Source organism: Petromyzon marinus, unplaced genomic scaffold (genome assembly GCF_048934315.1).
Source record: "Petromyzon marinus isolate PM22_M1 ecotype Great Lakes invasive population unplaced genomic scaffold, UKy_Petmar_22M1.pri1.0 PM_G_Scaffold_98, whole genome shotgun sequence".
Taxonomy (NCBI): Eukaryota; Metazoa; Chordata; class Hyperoartia; order Petromyzontiformes; family Petromyzontidae; genus Petromyzon; species Petromyzon marinus.
The window spans coordinates 278797-306483 of record NW_027423055.1 but is presented as its reverse complement, the minus strand read 5'-3'; the positions used below and the strand labels follow the sequence as shown (position 1 = coordinate 306483).

Genomic DNA, 27687 nt, shown 5'->3' with positions numbered 1-27687 from the left:
AAACCCTTCAAGTGCAGTGTGTGTGGGAAGGCATTTTCATGGTCATTTGTTCTTAAAACACACCAGAGAACACACACAGGAGAGAAACCCTTCAGGTGCACGATGCGCGGGGTGGCGTTTACACAGTCATATCATCTCGTATTACACCAGAGAACACACACGGGAGAGAAACCCTTCAAGTGCAGTGTGTGCGGGAAGGCATTTGCACATTCATCAAATCTTGAAGTACACCAGAGAACACACACGAGAGAGAAACCCTTCAAGTGCAGTGTGTGTGGGAAGGCATTTGCACATTCATCAAATCTTGAAGTACACCAGAGAACACACACGAGAGAGAAACCCTTCAAGTGCAGTGTGTGCGTGCAGGCGTTTGCACAGTCATCTGCTCTTGTAAAACACCAGAGAACACACACGGGCGAGAAACCTTTCAAGTGCAGTGTGTGTGTGAAGGCATTTGCACAGTCATCTGATCTTGTAAAACACCAGAGAACACACACAGGAGAGAAACCCTTCAAGTGTACTCTGTGCGGGAAGCCGTTTGCAGATTCATCAAATCTTCGAAGACACCAGAGAACACAAAAGCATCACAAGGAGCGGAGTCGGAGTCTGAAATCAGCTTGTGAAAGTCAAAGTGCCGCAATGAGCCCATCCCTCATGAAACAAGAACCGGACGAAAATCCCAGCTTGGACACTTTTAAAGGAATAAAGGTAGAATATGAAGAGGTGATGGTGAAATGTGAAGAGGTGATGAGCGAAGAAGTGAAGGTAAAATGTGAAGATGAAGATTCAACTCCAAAATGGGACCTTCACAACGTGAATCAGGAGGAGAAGTCTGACTGTGAGTCAGAGTGAGGCAACTCCCAGCAGTTTGTGGAAGTGGAGGTGTGGGTGGACTTGCTCCTAGACAATACAACGTCAAGTGGAGACCCGGTAGATGTGTAAGCCAGAGACGATGTCGCTACAATAAATGCACCTTTGTCACAGGCCTTTAATGACAATAATGTGAAGTTGAACACTTTGTGGGCCCATGGGTTGGGTAGATCTCTAACCAGGAGCAAGAGCCAATAAGCTCCCAAGCATTCAGTGGATGACCTTCACGCTTCAAGGTCGCCCCTTCTTCATATTTCACCGTCACTCGTGGCCACTCAGTCACTCACTCAGTCACTCACTCAGACACTCAGTCACTCACTCAGACACTTACTCAGACACTCACTCAGACAGTCACTCAGTCACTCACTCAGACACTCAGACACTCAGTCACTCAGACACTCAGTCACTCAGTCACTCACTCAGACACTCAGTCACTCGCTCAGTCACTCACTCAGACACTCACTCAGTCACTCACTCAGTCACTCAGACACTCAGTCACTCACTCAGTCACTCACTCAGACACTTACTCAGACACTCACTCAGACAGTCACTCAGTCACTCTCTCAGACACTCACTCAGTCACTCAGACATTCAGTCACTCAGACACGTACTCAGACACTCAGTCACTCACTCAGACAGTCACTCAGTCACTCAGACAGTCACTCAGTCACTCAGACACACACTGACACACACACTGACACACACTCATACACTGACACACACTGACACACACACTGACACACACACCATGATACACACACTGACTGGAGGAGGTGGAGCGTGGTCAACACATCTACGCCTGAAACATTTTAGAAAGAAGCGTCGAATACGGAACAACCCACCTGTTGTCCATTTCGATTTCCGCGTTGCCTCTAATCTTCAGTCTTGCTGTGTATCCACCATCTGCTGGAGCTCGCCTTCTACAGCGAGGATATCCATCATCTCCAGTTTGTGTGTCTTTAATAAATTGTCTCGGATATTTCTTGCTGCTCTCTATGTCCTTCATACATGCTGCTGTATTGACATTAAGGTTTCCGTATGGTCCATGAATAATATTTGCGGTCACTACTGCAAACAGATTTTGGGTCTTCCTCTGGATTTGGAAACTCGGCAGATATAACATCGATTTGGATTGGATGATTTTTTTTCTTTCAGCCGGATTAAAATATGAGCGTGGGGAAGTCATCTACATCATTAGCCCTCCTTTGGCAGTACCAAAATGAAATAATAGGGGTTTTTCCCCTTTTTTCTGGCAACAAAACTGAAACCTTTTTACAAGGATTCATGTTACAGCATTAACCACAATACTTGCAGTGAAAATGCAAACAAAAAACACGCACTATGATAATATATATGTGGCATTGTCCTTGAAACCGATTGGTCCACACCAAGGGACGGCTTTCTTGAGAGCCTCGACCCAATTGGTGCTCGACCAGAGGACGCCAAAAGGTTTCAGTTTTGTTGCCAGAAAAAAAGGGGAAACCCCTATGATGTGGAAGTCCTCGTTCCTGCCACTCAGTTGAGTACATCCAGCATCTTGTTTCTCCAAAAAACACGACTCTCAGTGAATGCTCTCGATGAATTTAACTTGCTTTTGTCTGAACACCCTGGCTGTGAAGTCGTATCGATGGCTGGGTGTCTGGCCGAATGTAAGTTATTACTTTTTTTGGTTTTATCTGAGGCCAAGTTGGATTATATGTAAAGGTAATAAATAAGTCGGGGACATCCATACGCTCGAACGTATGACATGGCACCTTGAGCATATTCGTGCATGCGTCTAGGGCTTCCTGTGAACGTAGCAGACGCCTGGATGCTACAAGGGGGGGGGGGGGGGATGATGTAGCGCCATTGTTGGGCTGTATGCGTTTTACCACGGGAGCTGACCTGTAATAGTGGACATGCGTCAACAGGGGGTGGTGTAGAGACCAGGTGTGACGAACAGGGCCCCCAGACCCCAAGACGGTGGGGGGGCGGGGGGGGGGGGGGCTGGGGGATGTTCCAGGGCCCCCTAGAGAGTTCCAGAAGGCTTGGCCAGGGGCGGAGAGACCCTGGAACGGGGATAAAAGCCGGACCCCTGAACGGGTTTGGCGGTCCTCGTCCACCTGAAGCTCTGAAGAAGACTCTGAGCACTACCCTGAAGACCCTGAAGACCCTGAAGCGACGAGCCCAGTGACCCTGGCTAGGGTCGGGTTCAGTCATAACCAGTGTAGGGTTAGCGCTAGAACCAGAGTAAGGGCACCGTAGTGTGGAGGGACTGCCTCCTGAGGTTATCGGCTGTGAGGGGTCGTCACCCCTCTGTGTTGTGGTTCCCTTGTTGAATAAACGTGTTGCCCCTAGCGAACCGTCTCGCCTCGTCTTGGGCCCACTGCACGTGTCACCTGTGGTAATGAAACCTCCTGTTGCAAAAAATTAGCGGCGTGCGAAAGTGAAAGATGTTAACGAAGTAATAATAAATTTAGATTTAAAGCTTTCGTGACTGCAGGGATTCATATTTGCAGCCAGCTATAGCTCAAGGGTTTGGTGTTACATGTTATTTATGTAGTTTATTTTTAAAAGTTCGGTCACAGTCCCTATGATCACTGTTACATTGCATTTATGGCTTTATTTTGGTGATTTCGAAAACTTTTTTGGGTTTGGCCATGTTTTTGTTTATTGTAGCACGGAGTTAGACTGATGGCCTTAATCTTAGTTGTCTTGTGGTTGTTGTTGTTTGACTTGCATCCCACTGGGATTTTTGCACACAGCGTTGGTGTACGGTGCTATTTCAGGAATATTTTGATGTTTTTTTCCTGAATTTTCTGTTTGCACAGTCACATAATCACTTTAAGATGTTTCTTGTTCATGTTTTTTTGTATGTTGCGGTTGCACCCGATTCAAGAGCCGAATGGCTCACAGGGCTATGCCAAATAAATGGAACTATGAACTATTCTTGGTTCTTTTGGTAAAGTCACCACGTAGAAGGGAAACAATCAAATAATCAAAATATAAAACAATAAAATTCTCACGACGTTTCAACTGCAACACAAGCAATCATCATCAGGTGTGAAAACCACAGCAAGAAAATTTGAAAAAAGTGGCGTTTTTTTAACGTTAGCACCACGGAGAGCGATTTGACAGTCATTCAGATGGACGAGTCCATATATGTTCGGGATAGAGGAGGGGGGAGACGAAAATAATGGATGCGGTCTGAAAGCCACCATAAGTGTGAACAATCATTTAAGACCCAAAATGGTTTATCAAATCCTTCCAATGATTGCTAAGCCATAATTCCTTCCTCTCGGTTGAAATTGTCTCTGTGTATATGTGGATAGCCTCATGAACGAATCTCTCATGGTAGCCAGATGGATTGCAAATAACCTCCATCTTGGAGAAGTAAATGTCATGTGAGCCTACTGAATTATAAGTCATCTGCCACGGCCGAGGTGTTGGTCCTACCGTGTTTAAGGTCTGCTTTATGTTCACGAATGCGGTCCGAGACATGGCGTTTGGTTTCTCCAATGTAACTACTACCACAGAGGCAACTTAGTTTGTAGACACCAGGGTATTGTATGTCCGGAATCACATCTTTTACAGACGGAACCAGATCACGGATTGTATGTAATGTGTTGAAACGGACCTGGATCTTGTGTTTATTCAAGATTTTGGAGATCTTTTTTGTGATCCCAGCAATGTAGGGTAAAGTGATGGTTTTGAAAGGCTCCTCAAGAGGGTTCTTCTTCATGGTTTGAGTGATAGCTTTGCGGATTGTATAGTCGGAGTAACCATTAGCCTTAAGAGCTTGGTGCACGTGCTTGAGTTCACTGCTTATGTGTTCCTGGTCGGATATGCATTGGGCTCTATGATACAGAGTCTTGATGAGAGAATTCTTCTGGGATGGATGGTGGTGGGAATCCGGTTTCAGATAAGCATCCGTATGGGTAGCTTTCCTGTAGACAGAGTGGCTCATTGAACCATCAGGTCTCTTTTTAATTAGGACATCCAAAAAAGGTATCTTGCCATCTATTTCGACTTCCATGGTACATCTGATGGCTGGGTGTATGGAATTGATGTGGTCGAAGAATTGGTCTAGAGCAGGCCGGCCAAGTGGCCAGATGACAAAAGTGTCATCCACGTACCTCTTCCATAAGGTTGGGCGCAGAGTGGCAGTCTGGATGGCGTCAGTCTCAAATTTCTCCATGAAAATGTTAGCTATAACTGGAGAAAGGGGGGAGCCCATTGGGGTGCCCTCAGTTTGTTTATAGAAAGTTCCATTCCAAGTGAAGTATGTATTGGTTAAGCAGTGTCTCACCAGGGGGGGTACCTCAGTGTTTAGTCCTTGATGAACCAAGTCTTCAATGATTGCAATGGTGTCAGGTACAGGAACCTTGGTGAATAAGGAAACTACATCAAAACTGACAAGCAGGTCGTCTGGGGACAGGGAAATACCCTTGATTGTTGATACCAGGTGAGTAGAATTTTGTACCGCAGAGGTGGTCTTTCCAGTGAAAGGACGCAGGATTTCAGAGAAAAAACGAGCTAGTTTGTAGGTGGGGGAGCTGATAGTAGAGACTATGGGACGAAGAGGTGTATCAACTTTATGTATTTTTGGTAAGCCGTATAATCTTGGTGGCCTGGCAGCAGAAGGTTTCAACGAAAACTGTTTAGATTGATCAATTAATGCGGTTGAATCAGAAATTATTTTGTTGGTTTGTGTGACGAGGCTGTTGGTGGGATCTCTTTTTATTTTTGTATAACTACCATCGTCGAGTAATTCTTTAATTTTGTTGTTGTATTCTATTTTATCCATGATGACAGTAGCATTGCCTTTGTCAGCTGAGAGAACTACAATATCATTCCTCTTTTTTAATTTATATAATTCAAAACGCTCATCTTTGCTGAGGTTGCTAGCTGGCATCTTAGCGTTTTTGAGGGTTGCAGCGATTTCAGATCTTGCTACGTCTGCAGCGATGTGACCCAGGCCCCTGAGAGCAACGTCTACTTGGGCAATTATATCATTAACTGGTATGTGTTTAGGTGTGACTGCAAAGTTTAGACCTTTAGCTAAAACGGATTTCAGACCATCGGAAATAGGACTGTTACTGCGATTAATTACGACTTTATTAACGTCTAACTTTTTGGTGTGTGGGTCCGGTCTTTTGTTGAAGAGGAGGTTAAATTTGGAAATCAGGTTTTCCTTACATTTGGTCGACATAGTAGCAGCTGAAGAGGCAGTCATATTGTCTACATGTTCCCAATCCGATGTGGACATTATTGCCGTCAATGATAAGTGTGATTTGATGATGACCGTTTGAGTTATGGTCGAAACGTCGTGAGAATTTTTTATTGTTTTATATATATTTTGTTATTTTGTTGTTTCTCTTCAACGTGACTTTACCGAAAAAACTAAGAATATGAATAAATTATGTTAATGAGGTCGGCCCAGACGTCGAGGGATGGGGGCGTGGGCGCTGAACCCGTCGCAATAAACTCGCGACGGCTTTAACGGTCACATTATGTTAATGAACCACCAGTCACTGGGCGTAGCTTTGCCCAAATAAGGATTGCCACTGGAACGATATCGGCAGTGACCCAAGCGGAGGTGACGCCACGTTCAAGAGCGCGGTGGACGGGCGAGGGGTGAATACCTTGGTGACATGACGTCACTAGCGAGGTACACCACACCCTGGCGTTTCACGCCGATGAGGTAATGCAAAGTGGTGACGTCACAGAGTTGGAGTTTAAGTTTATTTAGATTAATTTTTCATTGCTCCCTCCCTTGGGTGTGTGAGCTTAGCAACAATGTGGACATTATTGTGTATACACTGTGAGTGTTTGTACACTGTGTGTATGTACACTATGTGTATACACTGTGTGTGTCACTGTGTGTCACTGTGTGTCGCTGTGTGTGTCACTGTGTCACTGTGTGTGTCACTGTGCCTGGCACAAGCGTCGTGGTGACGTCACCGCCACTTAGTGGCGAATGGCGATTGTTGCTGTGTCACTGTGTCACTGTGTGTGTGTGTGTCACTGTGTGTGTGTCACTGTGTCACTGTGTGTGTCACTGTGTGTGTGTCACTGTGTCACTGTGTGTACCCTGTGTGTGTACACTGCGTGTGCACACAATATGTGTCACTGTGTCACTGTGTGTGTGTCACTGTGTGTATATACACTGTGTCCGGCAAAACAACCCCTTACCTCCTCGCGGTGCCGGACGGGCAACTCTGTCGTGGACAGTGCTGTGGGGGGAGGTCCAATTTTTGATTGGCTCCTTCCCTCATGGCATATGTGTCCACCACAGGGGCTAAACGGGGGCTCTGGACGGGTGCGAGGGGCTGGTAACCCCTCCACCTTCAATTAATTACCACTAAACCACGAGTTAAACTGAAATATGTAACTAATAAGCTTGTGCTGGAGGCCCCGGGAGGCCAGGCGTCTGTGACGTCTCCTGGCCAAACCCCAATTGGCGGAGCCAGGAGATTGAATATCTACCCTCGGGGCTCCTCCAGAAACAACGAAAAGCCACTACGGGTGGCCACGTGGAATGTTCGAACGCTCACTGCGGAGGAGAGGCTGCCACTCCTCTGTCGGGAGCTGGACCGGTACCGCCTGGATCTATGTGGCATTCAAGAAGTCCGGTGGACCGGCTCTGGCTCCTGCCACCATGAGGGGTGGACAGTCCTCTACTCGGGGCAGCAGACTGCCAAACAACAGGGTGTGGCTCTTCTTTTGAACAAAAGAATGAAGGGGGCGTGGGAGCATGGCGGTGAGGTGTGGGAAGCTGTAAGTGCCAGGCTACTTTGGGCTCGCCTTCCCATCAACTGGAGGCGAGGAATGGTGGTCGTGGTTACTTATGCCCCCACCGAAGATGAACATCCGTGGAGGGATGCAGGCAAAGCCAATGAGTCAGATGCCTTCTATGACGTCCTGTCACAGGTGCTGGCTAAAGTGGCCCCTCAGGATAGAGCCATCATGTTGGGTGACTTCAATGCCCGAGTTGGTCATGATACTGGCACCTGGTCTGGAGTGATTGGAGGGCATGGGCCAGATCAGCTCAATAACAACGGTAGGAGGCTGCTAGATTTTTGTGCAGCCCATGGGCTTGTAATTACCAACACGCTGTTCCGGCATTGGCGCATCCACACAACATCATGGATGCATGCCGAGTTCAAGCAAGAACATCTGCTGGACTACATAGTGATGGACCAGCGGATGCGAGCCCATGTCCTTGACACCAGGACCTACCGTGGAGCTGATCTGCCCTCTGACCATCGGCTAGTCATCTGTAAGATGCGCCTGCCATTCTTCCACTCCGGTGGTGGGTGTACACCCAGGACCCCATTCCAACCTAAAGTGGCCTGGTCTCAGTTATCTGATGTAAGTTGCAAGCGAGAATTTCATCATCGCTTGCGGCTGGGATTGGCATCGTCCCCGACTCCTCCTAATGTCGAGGGTAAATGGGCGAGGTTTAGGACTGTGACTCATGCAGCTGCAATGGCTGCTTTGGGTACGTGGTCCAGACCTCCCCAGAGACCCTGGCTGACAGAGGAGGTGTTCAGGATGGTTGAGAAAAAGCGACAGGCCCACTGTCATCGGCTACAGAATCCCACGTCAGAGAATGAGGAGGCTTACCGCAGCCTTCGCTCGGAGGTTCGGAGAGCCGTGAGGCGCTGCAAGGATGGGTGGTGGTCCCGGGTTGCTGAGGAGATGGAGTCTGCCTCAGTGGCCCGTGATCACAAATCTCTATTTAACTCCATCAAAAAAGCAATCTGCAACGCCACACCTATTACCATCATTAGGGGAAAAAACGGTGACCCAATCTCCGACCCCCAGGAACAGGTTTGCAGATTTGCTGAGCATTTCTGTGAGGTCCTGGGGGAGGGAAAATCCCTCAGCCAGGAAAACATCGTGGCACAAAGTGAGGATGACCCTGCTGAGGCTGCGGTGCCTCAAATATTGGAAGAAGTCACCCCCTGTGAGTGGCTGGCTGAGGTGCCATCTGTTGAGGAAGTACTGAAGGTGATCCGGAGTCTGAGACCAGGAAACACAGCGGGCAGAGATGATCTCCCAAGCGAAATGCTGAGGGAGGGTGGCGTTTGTGCACAGACTGCCCTCTATGACATCATAACAACAGTTTGGACCACTGGACGGGTTCCGCAGGATTGGAAGGATGCCCTGGTGGTCCCCCTTTTTAAGAAGGGGGACCGCACAGACTGTAACAACTACAGGGGCATCTCACTCCTCAGTGTGCTGGGAAAGGTCCTGACAAGGATTATTCAACATCGCCTTGCCAGGCACGCTGAGGAGAGGCTTGCGGAGCCCCAATGCGGTTTCAGAAAGGGCGGTCCTGCACAGATGCCATATTTTCTGTCCATCTGCTACAGCAGAGGTGTAGGGAATTCCAACAAGACCTACATCTCTGCTTTATTGACCTGGTCAAGGCCTATGATACCATCAGTAGGCCTGGGCTCTGGGTTGTTCTTCGTGCTTTTGGAGTACCTGACCCTCTGCTCATGATCATTAAGGACCTTCATGATGGTGAGCGGGCCCGGGTAAAACTACGTGGCCGGGAGTCAGAGCCATTCCCTGTTAACCTTGGGGTGCGACAGGGATGCCTTCTGGCTCCCACATTATTTAACATCTATTTTGACCACATAGTTCGCGAAGCCTTCAATAGCTGTACCGGGGGAATCTCCATATGGTACAGATATAATGGGAGGCTGATCGACGCCCGGGTGCGGTCAAGGGATGGCTCCCTATTGCTCAACCACGTTATGTATGCTGATGATTTGGTAATAGCTGCACATTCGGAGGAGGAGTTGGAGACGCTGCTGCTGAGACTGGAGCGTGCCACTAAGAGGTGGGGCCTTACCATCAGCCCCACCAAAACTAAGCACCTGCCTGGGTATTTTGTACCATCGGACACTCCACCCCCACAACTCTCAATCGGTGATGGGGCAGTTGTGGAGAGAGTGGAGAGTTTCCCATACCTGGGCAGTGTGCTTATGACTGGCTCCAGTTTAACAGCAGAGGTCTCACTCCGAATCAGTCAAGCGGCAATATCTTTTCATCGGTTGCGTAACGCTGTGTGAAAGGTACCTGGTCTGTCGCTCCGCACTAAGCTTCAGGTCTTCTCGGCCATGGTCATTCCCTCCCTTCTCTACGCTTGCGAAACGTGGACCCCCCTAATGGAACATCTTCGCCGGTTAGAAACATTTAGGCTGGCCTGCCTACGATCCATCCTGGGTTTAATCAGACTGGATTGTGTGAGGAGCTCACAAATCCTTGAAAGATCTGGGCAAGGTCCCATCGGTGAGCTCCTCCGGCGGGGAAGGCTGCGATGGCTGGGTCATGTAGCCCGCATGCCCAGCCACCGCATGCCGAAACAGCTTTTGTTCGGCCGGATTGAGGGGGCTAAGCGGGCGTGGCACGGGCTAGAGAAGAGATGGAGTGATGTGGTACAGGAGGACGTGGAGCTGAGTGGACTTGCAAATGACTGGTACCAGCGGTGTCAAGATCGGCCTCTGTGGAGGAGGCTCATGAAGGACGCTACTGGGCAGTTGGAGGTAGTCGCTCTCCAACAACAACGGAGGGCGGAGGAGCGACACTCAGAATGAGCGGAGCTCCCGGTGGCTAAAGCACAGCAGGTTGGCACAGTAGGGGGCATAGGTGGTACATCAGCCAGTCAGTCGACCCGTAGCACCTGGGTCTGCCCCGTGACCTCCTGCCAGCGGGCGTTCGACACTTCACGTGGCCTCAGGGTGCACATAGCCTGGCACAAGCGTCGTGGTGACGTCACCACCACTTAGTGGCGAATGGCGGTTGTTGTTGTGTCACTGTGTGTGTGTGTCACTGTGTGCCGCTGTGTCGACTCAGCCTCAAATGAGTATCTGGTGCGGTGTGTAAACATTGCCACTAGGAAGACAAAGGCGGCCGGGCGTGGTGCTGGCCACCCACCCCCTCGTGTACCGTTCAGGCCTTCATAGGTGCTCGCTAACAGCACTTGCCCCTACAGTCTGTTAAGGCTACGTGGGGGATCTTTATCTTTGTGTCACTGTGTGTGTCACTGTGTGTGTCACTGTGTCACGGTGTCACTGTGTGTCACTGTGTGTAACTTGTTGCTGTGTGTCACTGTTACTGTCACTGTGTGTCACTGTGTCACTGTGTGTGTCACTGTGTGTCACTGTATGTCACTGTGTGTGCCACTGTGGCACTGTGTGTGTCACTGTGTGTCCCTGTGTGTCGCTGTGTGTCCCTGTGTGTGTGTCACTGTGTCAGTGTGTCACTGTGTGTGTCACTGTGTGTCATTGTGTGTGTGTACACTGTGTCACTGTGTCTGTGTCACTGTGTGTCACTGTGTGTATCGCTGTGTGTGTACAGTGTGTCACTGTGTGTACATTGTGTGTATACACTGTGTGTGTGTACTCTGTGTGTGTACACTGTGTGTGTGTACACTGTGTGTGTACACTGTTTGTGTCCGCATTGAACCGAACCCCCGGCAAGGCCATCTACTTAATGACGAGAGAAAATTCACACGAAATGTACTTTTTAATGAAGTCTTCCAGATGTAAATTGATACAAGCTTTTAATGAAGAAATAAACTCATCTAATTCAAAACACAACACAATTCAAAGATGTTTCATTTTAAAACTTCAAAACGGAGCATGGGGTACTTGCGTGAATGCGTCCTTCGTGTGCAAATGTTGTGACTTTCCTGGCCTGAAGGCCGTCAATTTGTTGGACCCTTATTGGTGCACAGTGTCTCAACAACAGCAGTGGGGTTTGCTTCAACCGATAGGTACGAACATCCAGACGTGAATCAGGAAGGAGCATTTCTAGTCCCAGTTAGACAAAATCTACGTCAACACGTAAGACGAATCTACAATTCGTGTTGTAGAGAATGTACCTCTTCCTATACGTGTAACTTTCAAGTGGTATGCCTTGTAACTGATGAATGATCCGAGCGTGCTCCCTATTTCAAAGACAATGAGTTGCTCCAGAGGCAGACACTTCGTGAAACACAAAAATAGCCTTTGACCTGTATCACAAGAACAATGTGTCTCACCTGAGTTCTCTGTACAGGTTACTTTCAAACACACACACTTTGTCCTCACATCACTTATTCAATGTTTGACCCTCAGACAAAATGTTACATGTACGCGCACAATCAGACAAGTATTAATTCTAAATTATTGACGGGCATATTGACGGGCATATTAACAACATTGAATTACTGCAGCGAAATTGACTGCATCACGTTACATCGTATTAACAAGAAGTTATTTTACAAATACGCACCGTCTGCTTAACAGTGTATGTACACCGTACTATTGTTGCGTCATTCAAAACGAGTAAGCCGTTGCATGCTGGCGTCTGGGTCAAAATGTAGCAAATTCAAACCATTACGCTACAAATAATAGATCACGGCACTTCGATGGCAACACAAGCAATCGTCATCAGGTGGGACAAGCACAGCAGCAAGAAGAAGAAACTGCTGGAGTAGGCGCCTACTACTTCAGCAGTTTCTCTTGCTGTGGTTGTCCCACCTGATGACGATTGCTTGTGTTGTGATCTAAACGCCGTGATCTGTTATGTTTCTACCCACGTGGTGACTTTACCGAAAGAACTCAACAGTGTGGATTCCTGCAGTCACGAAAGCTTCGAATCAACATTGCCTACAAACTACACAACTGAGATGACGCATCAATCATCGTCCCCTACTGACAGGCTCTTGTCCACATGCAGGCCGGTGCAGGGCCACCACCTTGTACCACACAGGGGCAGCTGCTACTTGGGGATGCTCTTCGAGTGTTTCAGACGAGGTACGACACGAAACTTTGAGTTGCTGAGGCGATAAAGCAAGCACCGTGTAAATGCAATTGTTATAACATAGTGAATGCTTGGGAGCTTATTGTCTCTCGCTCCTGGTTACAGATCTACCCAACCCATGGGCCCACAAAGTGTTCAACTTCACGTTCTTGTCATTAAAGGCATGTGACAAAGGTGCATCTATTGGAGCGACATCGTCTCTGGCTTACACATCTACCGGGTCTCCACTTGACTTTGTATTGTCTCGGAGGAAGTCCACCCACACCTCCACTTCTACAAACTGCTGGGAGTTGCCTCACTTTGCCTTACAGTCAGAATTCACCTCCTGCTTCACGATGTGAAGGTCCCATTTTGGAGTTGAATCTTCACCTTCACATTTTACCTTCACGTCTTCGCTCTTCACCATCACCTCTTCACATTTCACCATCACCTCTTCATATTTCACCTTCACTTCTTCATATTTCACCTCGATACCTTCATAAGTGTCCAAGCTGGGATTTTCTTCCGGTTCGTGTTTCATGAGGGATGGGCTCATTGCGGCACTTTGACTTTCACAAGCTGATTCCAGACGCCACTCCTTGTGGATCTTCTTATGCTTCTGTGTTCTCTGGTGTACTTGAAGATTTGATGAATGTGCAAATGTCTTCCCGCAAACACTGCACTTGAAGGGTTTCTCTCCCGTGTGTGTCCTCTGGTGTTTTTTAAGAGCAGATGACTGTGAAAATGCATACCCACACACAGTGCACTTGAAGGGTTTCTCTCCCGTGTGTGTTCTCTGGTGTGTTTTAAGAGCAGATGACTGTGAAAATGGCTTCCCACACACACTGCACTTGAAGGGTTTCTTTCTCATGTGTGTTCTCTGGTGTTTTTTAAGAGCAGATGACCGTGAAAATGCCTTCCTACAAACACTGCACTTGAAGGGTTTCTCTCCCGTGTGTGTTCTCTGGTGTGTTTTAAGAGCAGATGCCCGTGAAAATGCCTTCCCACACACACTGCACTTGAAGGGTTTCTCTCCCGTGTGTGTTCTCTGGTGTGTTTTAAGAGCAAATGAATCTGAAAATGTCTTCACACACACAGTGCACTGGAAGGGTTTCTCTCCCGTGTGTGTTCTCTTGTGTATTTTAAGAGTAGATGAATCTGAAAATGCCTTCCCACACACACTGCACCTGAAGGGTTTCTCTCCTGTGCGAGTTCTCTGGTGCTGTGTCAAATTTCCAGTCCGATCCGTGCTGTATGCACGCTGGTCGCATTGTTGACTTGTCGTACAGGGCTGCTGTGCTGAGGGCCTTTGCTCCATCAGACCAGCGTCAGCTGCACACAGAAAATAAGAATATCCACACCATCGACACGTCAGTATCGAGCCATGGAGGAATTAATATATACAGTCACACGTGACTTACACGTCTATATTCATTCATATATTCATGACTAGCTGTACTACCCGGCTTCGCCCGGGACTTGGACCCACCACGTCCGGCCGCCTTTGTCTCCCTAGTGGCAATGTTTACATCGCAACAGTTACTCGTTTGAGGCTGAGTCCACCTAGGGGATGCCCAGAAGCGGTTTAAATAATCGTCGCCGGTAGTGGCCGTGAGCGGGAATCGAACTCGGGTCGCCGGGTTCGTAGCGCGGCGTAGCGCTAACCGCTACACTACAATGTGTTACTCTTACACACACAGACACATACACAGACACACACAGACACACAGACACACGCACAGACACACACACACACAGACATACACACACAGACACACACACAGAAAACGATAACTACTACACTACAATGAGTTTCGCTTCCACGTGCGAGGGTCACGTGACAGATTTGACGTCACAGCTCACTTGCCGTGCAAAAAATCTATACATTATTGAGCTCCCCTCCCCCCCCCAACAAAAACACAAAAGTGTATTTGTATAATGTTTGTATGGTGTACAGTCTGGAAAGTACCCACATGGCAAATTTCCAGTTTGTTGCATGTCGGGAAGTACGCTAAACATTTTGAACAGACACACACAATCACAACTTTGCCTTTATATATATTTGGAGATGCAGTGAAAAACTTTCCCAAATTCATCACGCGGTTTCAGTTTTTTGATTTTCAGTTTTATTTATTTTGGTTATAGTCCCATGAGCCATTCGGCTCTTGAATCGGGTGCAACCACAACAAGCAACAAAACAAAAACACGACCAAGAAAAACATCTTACAGTGACTGTGTGACTGTGCAAACAGCACTGTCATGGCACGCAATGAGAGGGCAAATGTCATAAATATTCCTGTAAGCCCTCGCATCTTCAACATTAATGTTGCCATAGAAACGTTGTGGGGTTTTTTGCTTCATTTAAAAAAGAAAAATTATCATCTGTCTATCTACGTGACTTTACCGAAAGAACCAAGAATATTAATTCCTACAGTCACAAAAGTTTTAAGTCAAAACATTCACACACGTTGACAAAGCCTCACCTTGTGTTGTTGTGGGCAGGTCGCTTCTGATAACAAGAGCGGTATAACAGCTCAAGCGGGCTTGGCCTGGTAACAAAAGAAAATAAAAACTGCGTGAATATTGACAATAAAACAAAGTTACAAAGTGGCGAGCCGGGTGAAGACAAATTAAACTTAAGCGAGATAATTAAAGTGAATGCAATCAGGCGAGGGCAGGAGGCAAGGCCCCGCGTGGCTAGGCCCCGCATTGTAAAGTTCCAACCTGGACATCGATTCCCATGCTCGCTGCTACTCAACTGACATCCCTACGAGAGAGAGAGGCTCTACCTTGGTAAACAACAACCACCACAACCACCACCACAACAACCACAATGAGAATTTCTCACCTCGGATTTCAGTGCAAGCGCGGATCGGCAGCCTCCTGTTACCTCGCGACGTCACGCGGTAGCAGGTAACATGACGTCACTTCCAGGGTAAGAGACACGCCCTCCCATGAGCAGCTCCGTAACTGAATAAATTATGTTAATGAGCCCGGCCCATATGTGAGGGATGAGGCGTGGCTGCTGAACCCGTCGCAATAAACTCTCGACGGCTTCAACGGACACATTATGTTAATGAACCGCCAGTCACTGGGCGTAGCTTTGCCCAAATAAGGATTGATATCGGCAGTGACCCAAGCGGAGGTGACGTCACGCTCAAGAGCGCTGTGGACGGGGTTGGGGGAGTGTGAATACCTTGGTGACATGACGTCACTAGCGAGGTACACCTCCCGCTGGCACTTCATGCCGATGAGGTCATGCTGAGTGGTGACGTCACAGAGCGGGGATGGAGTTTAAGTTGATTTAGCTTCATTTTCCATTGCCCCCTCCCTTGGGTGCGTGAGCTCAGCAACAACGTGGACATTATTGCGTATACACTGTGTGTGTGTACGTACACACTGTGTGTGTACTTACACACTGTGTGTACATACATACACACACACTGTGTGTGTGTAGTGGAGGGCAAAGGCGGTGCATTGGCCAGTCATCTGAGTCAGTAGACCCATGGCATCTTATCATCAATTAATTTTTTAAAATGTATTATTTTTATTTATTTGTATTACATTTTTTCATTTTTTAATCTTTTATTTTGTTTATTTTTTGTTTTCTATCTACGTGACTTTACCGGAAGAACCAGGAATATGGTAGCGCATTCTCTATTTGTTGCAGAGGTTCAAAGTTCAAATCCGACAGGCACATTTGGCTACCCCAGTAACATTCACCACAATATGCGCAGTTCTGCTTTACAGCGGATGTAAAACAGAGTATTGTGTCACTCACAACGCACATTGCATGTTGGTGTCACGGTCAAAATTGTGGTAATTCCAAACATTATCCAGAAACTCTACAACGGAAATGTTTGGCTACGTACGGTTTGAAAGAAGTGTTAGTCAAACAGAATGTGTACTTGCGTGCGCGTGTTTAAACGTATCTTTGTACGAGCGGTAGGGCAGCGGTTAGCGCTACGCTGCGCTACGAACCCGGAGACCCGGGTTCGTTTCCCGCTCACGGCCAACACCGCCAGTGACGATTATCTGAACCGGTCCTCGGCCTTCCCTAGGTCGACTCAGCCTAAAGATGAGTACCCAGTGTGATGTGAGCATCACCACTCGGGATACAAAGGCGGCCGGGCGCGGTGCTGGCTACCCACCCCGTGTGCCGTGCCAGCCTTCATAAGTGCTCGCTAACAGCACTTGCCCCTAGAGTCTGTTAATGCTCTACCGGGGATCTTTGTTCTTGTTGTTGTGTACGAGTGGGGAGCGGTAATTTAGTGGCTATCGCACTGCACTCCGTAACCCGGTGACCCAAATTGTATTCCTGCTCATGACACACAACAGTGGCAGATATTTAAACCAGTCCTGGGTTTTCCCTACATCGATGTAGTCTTGAATGACTTCCTAGTGTGGTGTGTAAATACCAGGGGAGACAAAGGCGGCCCGGTGCGGTGTTGGCCACCTTCCCCCTCGAGTGCCGTGCGTGCCGGCGTTTATAGGAGTGTGAGTACCTGGTACGGTGTGTAAACATTGCCACTAGGGAGATAAAGGCGGTCGGGCATGGTGCTGGCCACCCACCCCCTCGTATACCGTTCCGGCCTTCATAGGTGCTCGCTAACAGCACTTGCCCCTACAGTCTGTTAAGGCTATATGGGGGATCTTTGTCTTTGTGTGAGTGCAATAAGATCAGGCAACATGACTGGCAGAGAAAATTGCTTGAGATTATTTTAAAAGCATGGGTTTAGAAAAGTGAACAAAGCATGTCCCTATTATGTGCATTACCATTGAAGGGTTCATTGGGTTCAAAGCCATCCGCATAGCCTCAAATCTGCATTAATGCCAATTTGTCTCCGTATCTGGTAAGATCATAGTATTACAGGAGGTCCTCTCACGCGCCAATCCAGACTGATGTGAGTGCACGATATCTGTATTAGTTTTTTTATTGTCCTTAACTCAAATCAAACAATATGCAGTTCAGGTCAAATAAGACATTCCTTTTTAACGCTTTCCAACCAAGGTTGAGATGTTAATGCATTAGCTCTGTTCGTTCATATCTGCCCATCTGTCTGTAGCATGGCATTTCAATAACCCTCTTAAAGATGTATGGACTGATGCTGTACAAGAAGGATGTGGAGCTGAGTGGGCTTGCCGATGACCGGTACCAGCGGTGTCAAGATCGGCCTCTGTGGAGGAGGCTCGTGAAGCACGCTGCTGGGCAGTTGGAGGCAGTCGCCCTCCAACAACAACGGAGGGCGGATGAGCGACGCTCACGACAACGAGCGGAGCGCCGGCCACACCAAGTCGGTGCAGTGGTGCCTCTGTCAGTCATCTTATTGAGCACACGGCACTTGGGTCTGTCCTGTGAGCTGGCAGAGAGCCTTCGACACATCACGTGGCCTCAACACGTAAGACAAAACTATAATTCGTGTTGTAGAGAATATACCTCCTCCTATACGTGTAACTTTTACGTGGTATGCCTTGTAACTGATGAATGATCCGAGCGTGCTACCTATTTCAAAGACAATGAGTTGCTCCAGATGCTTCGTGGAACACAAAAAACCGTTTGACCTGTATCACAAGAACAACGGGTCTCACCTGAGTTCTCTGTACAGGTTACTTCCAAACACACACACACACTGTCCTAACATCACTTATTCAATGTTTGACCCTTACAGATCAAATGTTACAAGTATGCACAAAACCAGACAAGTATACATTCTAAATTATTGACAGGCATATTAACAAAATTGGATTACTGCAGTGAAATATACTGCATCACGTTACATCGTATTAACAAGAAGCTTTTACAAAAAAGTTGCACAGTCTGCTTCACAGTGTATGTAAAACATACTATTGTGTCATTCAAAACGAGTAGGCCATTGCATGCTGGCATCTGAGTGAAAATGTAGCAAGTTCTAAACATTACCTACAAACTACACAACTGAGATGAAACATCAATCATCGCCCCCTACTGACAGGCTCTTGTCCACATGCAGGCCGGTGCAGGGCCACCACCTTGTGCCACACAGGGACAGCTGCTACTTGGGGATGCTCTTCGGGCGTTTACAACGCCTGTGTCACCACACACTCCCAACGCCCTCACCCGCTGCCCTGGAGTCTCCTCACCCTCCTCCTCACCACCCTACACCTCCTCACCACCCTACACCTCACCACCCATCCCCTCCTCACCACCCTACACCTCACCACCCAGCCCCTCCTCACCACCCTACACCTCACCACCCAGCCCCTCCTCACCACCCTACACCTCATCTGCTCCTCCTCACCCTGCATCTCCCCTCCAGCTGGGGTATCTCAGCCATGATGTCGTCTATCTGCTTGAGAATCCGGCACTCCTCCACCCTCTTGAGACTCGCAACCCTCTCCTCCTCCTCCTCCTCGTCGCCCGACTTGCCATCATCGGCTGCACTGCGTGATCTCCGTAGTCCCCTCCTTCTCCTCCTCGTCCTCTTCTTCTTCTTCCTCCTCCTCGTCTTCCTCTCCTCCTCCTCGTTCTCCTCCTCCTCGTTGTCCGCCACCTCCTCATCGTCTCGTGCTCTGTCGACGCTCGGCTGCAGGCGGCTGGCGCAAAACTTCAGCAGCAGCCTGCGGACGCCCCCCGTAGACTCCACCACCTCCTCCTCGTCCCTCCGCTCCTTCACCTCGTCACCCTCCACCACCACCTCCCCCTCCTCCTCCTCGTCGTCTCTCCGCTCCTTCACCTCGTCACCCTCCACCACCACCTCCCTCTCCTCCTCCTCGCCCCTCCGCTCCTTCACCTCGTCACCCTCCACCACCTCCTCCGGCGATGAAGACGACGACGACGATGCGTCCGAGAACGACCAACAGCTGGACGACGATGACGACGCTCTCTGCTGCCGGTATTGTTGCTGAATTTGTCTCTGTCGCTGCTTCTCCAGGGCGCGACCCCGGCGCCTCTCGGTGGGCGGCGGCGGCTCAGCCAGCGGCCGCGGCATCAGCGAGCAGAAGTGGAACGTCGCCCCACGCGGGGCCGAGTGCCGCTTGCCCGCGACCGCCGCCGGCGTCGGAGGAGCCGGCGGCGTCGGAGGAGACGGAGGAGGCGGAGGAGGCGGAGGAGCGCGGCAGGTAGAGGAGCCCGGGCAGGGATCGGGATTCGGTCCCGCCGGGCAATCCGCCGCCGCCGCCTCCCGCCGCTTGCTTAGCGGCGACCGCCCGGCCAAAACCTCCTCCTCCTCTTCCTCCGCCTCGGCCTCCTCTTCCCCTCCTCCTCCTCTCGCTCCGCCTCCTCCTCCTCCGCCCCTCCTGCTGCTCCCCCTCCTGCCCACGCCCTGCCACCAAAAGTCGAAGTGTCTCTTCCACGCCGCACGCGGTCCAACCGCGGCCTCCCTGCGTCTCTCCGCCTCCTCCTCCGCCGCCTCCTCGCCCGCTGCCTCGTCGGCGCCGAGCGCCGGCCCCGACTCTCCGCCGCCGTCTCCGCGCTCCGGGGCGACCCTCGGGCCGATTCCCGGCGTCGGCGTCGTCCGGGCGCCGCCGCTGCCGCCGCCGCCGCCGCCGTGGGAGCTCTCCCGGGGGGGCGCCGCCGCCGCCGGAGTCTCCCGGCGGCGGCGCCCACCCCCCTCGAGAGCCCGGAGCGTCACGGGGCGACGAAGACGACGGCCGCGGCGGGGAGGCCCCGGCGCGGGCCCCGGCCCCCCGGCGTCGTCGCCGAGCGGGCGAGCGACCTTGGAGGGCGCCGCGTGGGACTCGGCTCCTCCTCCTCCGGCGTCGTCCGCGGAGCGCTTGGGCACCCGGATGGGCCAGGAGGAGCGAGCCCTCGCGGAGGGGGCGGCTGTGGCCCTGGCCGGGGCCGGGGCCGGGGGAGGCTGTCTGGGAGGCCGCTGGTGAGGGGGGAGGGCCGGAGGAGAGGGAGGAGACGCGGGATCAGATTCCAGCATTCAGCACGCAAAAGTCCTGGTAGTGGTATTGGTGGTAGCGGTGGTGGTCAGTGATTGTAGTGATGTTGGTAATGGTGGTGGTGATAGTAGTGATGGTAGTGTACGGTAGTAGTGGTGGTGGTGGTAATGGTGGTGGTAATGGTGGAAGTGGTGGTAGAAGTGGTGGTGGTGATGGTGCTAGTGGTGGTGGTAGTAGTGGTGGTGTAATGGTGGTGGTAGCGTTGCTGGTAGTAGTGGTGGTAATGGTGGTGGTGGTGGTAGTGATGGTAGTGTATGGTAGTAGTGGTGGTAATGGTGGAAGTGGTGGAAGTGGTGGTGGTAATGGTGCTAGTGGTGGTGGTAGTAGTGGTGGTGTAATGGTGGTGGTAGTGTTGGTGGTAGTAGTGGTGGTATGGTGGTGGTGTCCGGCAAAACAACCCCCTACCTCCTTGTGGTGCCGGACGGGCAACGCTGCCGTGGGCAGTGCCGGGGGGGAGGGCCAATTCGGATTGGCCTTTCCCCTCATGGCGTTTGTAACCACCACAGTGGCTAAGTGGGGGCTCTGGACAGGTGTGAGGGGCTGGTAACCCCTCCACCTCCAATTAATTACCGCTAAACCACGACCACAACATTTTATAAATAAGCTTGTGCCGGACGCCCCGGGGGGACAGGCGTCTATGACGTCTCCTGACCAAACCCCATTTGGCGGAGCCAGGAGACTGAATCCTTCCCCTCGGGGCTCCTCCAAAAACAACAAAAAACCACTACGTGTGGCCACGTGGAATGTTCGAACGCTCACTGCGGAGGAGAGGCTGCCACTCCTCTGTCAAAAGCTGGACCGGTACCGCCTGGATCTCTGTGGTAATAAGGAGGTCCTGTGGACCGGCTCTGGCTCCTGCCACCATGAGGGGTGGACAGTCCTCTACACGGGGCAGGAGACTGCCAAACAACAGGGTGTGGCTCTTTTTCTGAATAAAAGAATGAAGGGGTGTGGGAGCATGGTGATGAGGTGTGGGAAGCTGTAAGCCCCAGGCTACTTTGGGCTCGCCTTCCCATCAACCACAGGTGAGGAGTGGTGGTCATGGTAACTTATGCCCCCACCAAAGACGAACATCCGTGGAGGGATGGAAGCAAGGCCAATGAGTCAAATACCTTCTATGACCTCCTGTCACAGGTGCTGGCTAAAGTGGCCCCTCGGGATAGAGTCATCTTGTTGGGTGACTTCAATGCCTGAGTTGGTCATGATGCTGGCACCTGGTCTGGAGTAATTGGAAGGCATCGGGCAGACCAGCTCAATAACAACGGCAGGAGGCTGCTTAATTTTTGTGCAGCCCATGGGCTTGTAATTACCAACACGCTGTTCCGGCATCGGCGCATCCACACCACATCATGGATGCATGCCGGGTCCAAGCAAGATCATCTGCTGGACTACATAGTGATGGAACAGCGAATGCGGGCCCATGTCCTTGACACCAGGACCTACCGTGGAGCTGATCTGCCCACTGACCATCGACTTGTCATCTGTAAGATGCACCTGCAATTCTTCCACTCCGGTGGTGGGTGTACACCCAGGACCCCATTCAAACCCTTAGTGGCATGGTCTCAGCTAGCTGATGAAAGTTACAAACGAGAATTTCATCATCGCTTGCGGCTGGGATTGGCATTGTCCCCCACTCCTCTTGATGTCGAGGGGAAATGGGCGAGGTTTAGGACTGTAGCTCATGTAGCTGCAATGGCTGCTTTGGGTACACGGTCCAGACCTCCCCAGAGACCCTGGCTGACAGGAGGTGTTCAAGCCGGCTGAGAAAAATCGACAGGCCCACTCTCATCGGCTACAGCATCCCACGTCGGAGAATGAGGAGGCTTACCGCAGCCTTCGCTCGGAGGTTCGGAGAGCCGTGAGGCACTGCAAGAATGGGTGGTGGTCGCGGGTTGCTGAGGAGATGGAGTCTCCCTCAGTGGCCCACGATCACAAACCGCTCTTTAATTCCATCAAAAAAGTAACCTGCAGCGCCACACCTATTACCATCATTAGGGGAAAGAACGGTGATCCAATATCCGACCCCCAGGAACAGGTTTGCAGATTTTCTGAGCATTCCTGAAGTCCTGGGGAAGGGGAAATCCCTCAGCCAGGAAAACAACGTGGGACAAAGTGGGGATGACCCTACTGAGGCTGCGGTGCCTCAAATATTGGAGGAAGTCACCCCCTGTGAGTGGCTGGCTGAGGTGCCATCCGTTGAGGACAGCAAGTTGCACAGTAGGGGGCACAGGTGGTGCATCAGCCAGTCGTCTCAGTCAGTCGACCTGTCGCATCTGGGTCTGCCCCGTGACCTCCTGCCAGCGGGCGTTCGACAATTCACGTGGCCTCAAGGTGCACATCGCCTGGCACAAGCGTCGTGGTGATGTCACCGCCACTTAGTGGCGAACTGCGGTTGTTGTTGTTGTTGATAGTGGAGCTGCTGGTAGTATATTTGGAGTGTGCGTGTCTCTGCCTCGTGGTTGCATGGATGTTTCTGGTTCCTCCGGTTTCCCCCCCTCCAGATTTAGAATTAACATCACGCATGTAAAATATTTAACTGCGATACATTTCCACACGATGAAGTCACTTTGTGTTGAGCTTTTATTCGTGATGGCCAGGTCGCTTGTGAAAAAAAGCTACATAGCTCAGTGGGTCTTACCTTGTACAATAAAATAGAAAAACTAGTTTATAGTTTAAGAGAGATGAGTTGGATCTGTCACGTGGGTTATTTAAAAAAAGAGGTCATTCGTTTCATCAGGTTATGCGCACAGATTACAAAAACATTTGGAGGGGAAAAAAACATGCTGGCCGTTATGTGACTTCACCGAAAAAGCCAAAGAGTACGTTATGGTCAAGTTTTATTAAAACATTTTTTGTTTAGGATATTTGCTCTTAATGTGCTTACTTTCCCCCAGCACATTCACTGCATTGTCTTGGTGAATGCGAGGCATCGCGTGGTCATAACCCACCGGGATATTTTCCCCTTACGCGTCAAGAGATTGACATTCTCAATGGAAATCATTTCAGGTATTCACTGAAAGTGTCAGAGATGAATTTTCAGGATAAAACTGAACATTCGTGCTAAAGATTGGTGCCATATTGTACTATTATAATTGTGCAAAATGCAACCAGAACACAATTAGCACGGTTAGCTACGTACCGCTACAGTCTACATTATAGACTGTCAGTACACTCACTCAGCTTAATAACCAGGCTACATTCTACATTATAGACTGTCAGTACACTCACCATACTTAATAACCATTACTACAGTCTACATTATAGACTGTAGTACACTCACCATACTTAATAACCAGGCTACATTCTACATTATAGACTGTCAGTACACTCACCATACTTAATAACCATTACTAGTCTACATTATAGACTGTCAGTACACTCACCATACTTAATAACCATTACTAGTCTACATTATAGACTGTCAGTACACTCACCATACTTAATAACCATTACTACAGTCTACATTATAGACTGTCAGTAAACTCACCATACTTAATAACCAGGCTACAGTCTACATTATAGACTGTCAGTACACTCACTCAGGTTAATAACCATTACTAGTCTACATTATAGACTGTCAGTACACTCACTCAGCTTAATAACCATTGCTACAGTCTACATTATAGACTGTCAGTACACTCACTCAGGTCAATAACCATTACTAGTCTACATTATAGACTGTCAGTACACTCACTCAGCTTAATAACCATTACTACAGTCTACATTATAGACTGTCAGTACACTCACTCAGGTTAATAACCATTACTACAGTCTACATTATAGACTGTCAGTACACTCACCATACTTAATAACCATTACTACAGTCTACATTATAGACTGTCAGTACACTCACCATACTTAATAACCAGGCTACAGTCTACATTATAGACTGTCAGTACACTCACCATACTTAATAACCAGGCTACAGTCTACATTATAGACTGTCAGTACACTCACCATACTTAATAACCAGGCTACAGTCTACATTATAGACTGTCAGTACACTCACCATACTTAATAACCAGGCTACAGTCTACATTATAGACTGTCAGTACACTCACCATACTTAATAACCAGGCTACAGTCTACATTATAGACTGTCAGTACACTCACCATACTTAATAACCAGGCTACAGTCTACATTATAGACTGTCAGTACACTCACCATACTTAATAACCATTACTACAGTCTACATTATAGATTGTCAGTACACTCACCATACTTAATAACCATTACTACAGTCTACATTATAGACTGTCAGTACACTCACCAAACTTAATAACCATTACTACAGTCTGCATTATAGACTGTCAGTACACTCACCATACTTAATAACCATTACTACAGTCTACATTATAGACTGTCAGTACACTCACTCAGCTTAATAACCAGGCTACAGTCTACATTATAGACTGTCAGTACACTTACCATACTTAATAACCAGGCTACATTATTATTCACAAATTAAATCGTTTGTATTTTGTCAATGTCCATAGACTCAGCACCGCGCCCATTGACCCAACACTGCCCATAAATTCAACAGTGCATTTGTAAACTATCTGTGAATCACGGGCTGGACATTTGAGGCCACTTTTTACCTCACGTTTTCCCTCACGAGAGGCGATCTCGCACCCCTGGGAGGTCGTCATCGTCGTCAATTTCTGCTCCAAAATAACAAAAAATTCAAAACCGCACCTCACGACTTTCAAAACGGCGCCTGGCCGAGGGAAAGGAGTCACAAAACATTTGGCGGGAAAAAAAATCTCGCGTCACGTGGCTAGGGAGGAACCAAATCTGATTGGCTCCAAGGCGTAGCGAGGAGGGCTAGACGCCAAAATAATTTAGCGGGAAAAAAAAAATCTCATGTCACGTGGGTAGGAGGGAACCAAACCTGATTGGCTCCAAGGCGGGGGCGGGGAGGAGCCAAAAAAAATTTGGCGGGAAAAAACTCCCGCGTCACGTGGGTAGGTTTAGTTACTTGTAGGAACAACCACAAAGCACACAGATGTAGTTTTATATCACTCCCATTGTTTCCCTCCACGATGTCTCCTTTAAGCAATAAATTACTCGCGGGGTGAAAAGAAAACAGTCATCTCGACGAATACTGGCACATCTTATGCCCCTCACGAGGCAAACTATTCACAAATTACATCGTTTGTATTTTGTCAATGACCATAGCCTCAGCCCTGCCCCATAAACTCAGCAGTGTCCCATAGACTCAGCACTGTCCCATAGACTCAGCACTGTCCCATAGACTCAGCACTGCCCCATAGACTCAGCACTGCCCATAAATTCAACAGTGCATATTTAAACTATCTGCGAATCACGGGCTGGACATTTGAGGCCACTTTTTACCTCACGTTTTCCCTCACGAGAGGCGATCTCGCACCCCTGGGGGGTCGTCATCGTCGTTAATTTCTGCTCCGAAATAACAAAAAATTCAAATCCGCACCTCACGACTCTCAAAATGGCGCCTGGCCGAGGAGGAGTCTCAAAAATTTGGCGGGAAAAAAAAATCCCACGTCACGTGGCTAGGGAGGAACCAAATCTGATTGGCTCCAAGTCGCCGCTTGGACCAATCAGAGAGCTCCAAGCGCCTCGCCTCACAGCAGCTCCGCTCCTGCACTGATAGATCACTGCAGGTTTCTCGTCTATAGTTGAATAGTGTAATAGTGTGTGTGTATGTGTGTGTATGTGTATCTGTGTGTATGTGTGTGTGTCTGTGTGTATGTATGTGTGTGTATCTGTGTGTCTCTGTGTGTGTGTCTCTGTGTGTGTCTCGTGTGTGTCTGTGTGTGTCTCTGTGTGTGATGTGTGTGTGTCTCTGTGTATCTGTGTGTCTCGTGTGTGATGTGTGTGTGTCTCTGTGTGTGTCTGTCTCTGTGTGTGTGTTGTGTGTGTCTCTGTGTGTGTCTGTGTGTGTCTCTGTGTGTGTGTCTCTGTGTGTGTGATGTGTGTGTGTCTCTGTGTGTGATGTGTGTCTGTATGTGTGTCTCTGTGTGTGATGTGTGTGTCTCTGTGTGTGATGTGTGTGTCTCCGTCTGTGATGTGTGTGTCTCTGTGTGTGTGTGTCTCTGGGTGTGTGTCTCTGGGTGTGTCTCTGTTTGTTTTATGTGTGTGATGTGTGTGTGTCTCTGTGTGTGTCTCATGTGTGATGTGTGTGTCTTTGTGTGTGTCTGTATGTGTGTGATGTGTGTGTGTGTGATGTCTGTGTGTGTGTGATGTGTGTGTGATGTCTGTGTGTGTCTTGTGTGTGTGATGTCTGTGTGTGTGTCTTGTGTGTGTGTGATGTCTGTGTGTGTCTTGTGTGGTGTGTGTGTGTGATGTCTGTGTGTGTGTGATGTCTGTGTGTGTGTGATGTCTGTGTGTGTCTTGTGTGGTGTGTGATGTCTGTGTGTGTGTGATGTCTGCGTGTGTGTGATGTCTGTGTGTGTGATGTCTGTGTGTGTCTTGTGTGTGTGATGTCTGTGTGTATCTTGTGTGTGTGTGATGTCTGTGTGTGTGTGATGTCTCTGTGTGTGTCTTGTGTGTGTGTCTTGTGTGTGTGTTGTCTGTGTGTGTCTCGTGTGTGATGTGTGTGTGTTTCTGTGTGTCTGTCTCTGTGTGTGTGTTGTGTGTCTCTGTGTGTGTCTCTGTGTGTGTGTCTCTGTGTGTGATGTGTGTGTCTGTATGTGTGTCTCTGTGTGTGATGTGTGTGTGTCTCTGTGTGTGATGTGTGTGTCTCCATCTGTGATATGTGTGTCTCTGTGTGTGTGTCTCTGGGTGTGTGTCTCTGTTTTATGTGTGTGATGTGTGTGTGTCTCTGTGTGTGTCTCATGTGTGATGTGTGTATCTTTGTGTGTGTCTGTATGTGTGTGATGTGTGTGTCTCTATGTGTCTCATGTGTGATGTGTGTGTCTTTGTGTGTCTGTATGTGTGTGATGTGTGTGTGATGTCTGTGTGTGTGTCTTGTGTGTGTGTGATGTGTGTGTGATGTCTGTGTGTGTCTTGTGTGTGTGTGATGTCTGTGTGTGTCTTGTGTGGTGTGTGTGTGATGTCTGTGTGTGATGTCTCTGTGTGTGTGATGTCTGTGTGTGTCTTGTGTGGTGTGTGTGTGATGTCTGTGT

At 49.2% G+C, this 27687-nt stretch overlaps 1 protein-coding gene across 1 annotated transcript; it reads right to left on the bottom strand.

Moving 5' to 3' along the window:
• Window positions 1–818: 818 nt before the first annotated feature.
• On the bottom strand, window positions 819–26041 carry LOC142922469 (uncharacterized). Its single transcript, XM_076063278.1, has 3 exons — window positions 25937–26041; window positions 19368–20504; window positions 819–836 (listed from the first exon to the last, which is right to left on the bottom strand). The coding sequence occupies exons 1-3, from the start codon at window positions 25985–25987 to the stop codon at window positions 819–821; spliced, it is 1206 nt and encodes a 401-aa protein (XP_075919393.1). The 5' UTR covers window positions 25988–26041.
• Window positions 26042–27687: the final 1646 nt, after the last annotated feature.

Bases quoted from the DNA above. Each gene is read 5' to 3' on its own strand.
- LOC142922469 (XM_076063278.1), bottom strand. From the start codon at position 25,987: ATGACGACCCCCCAGGGGTGCGAGATCGCCTCTCGTGAGGGAAAACGT. The intron at 20,505-25,936 runs GTAAAAAGTGGC...CCCCCTCACCAG, and splicing joins CTCGTGAGGGAAAACGTGAG to CGGCCTCCCAGACAGCCTCC.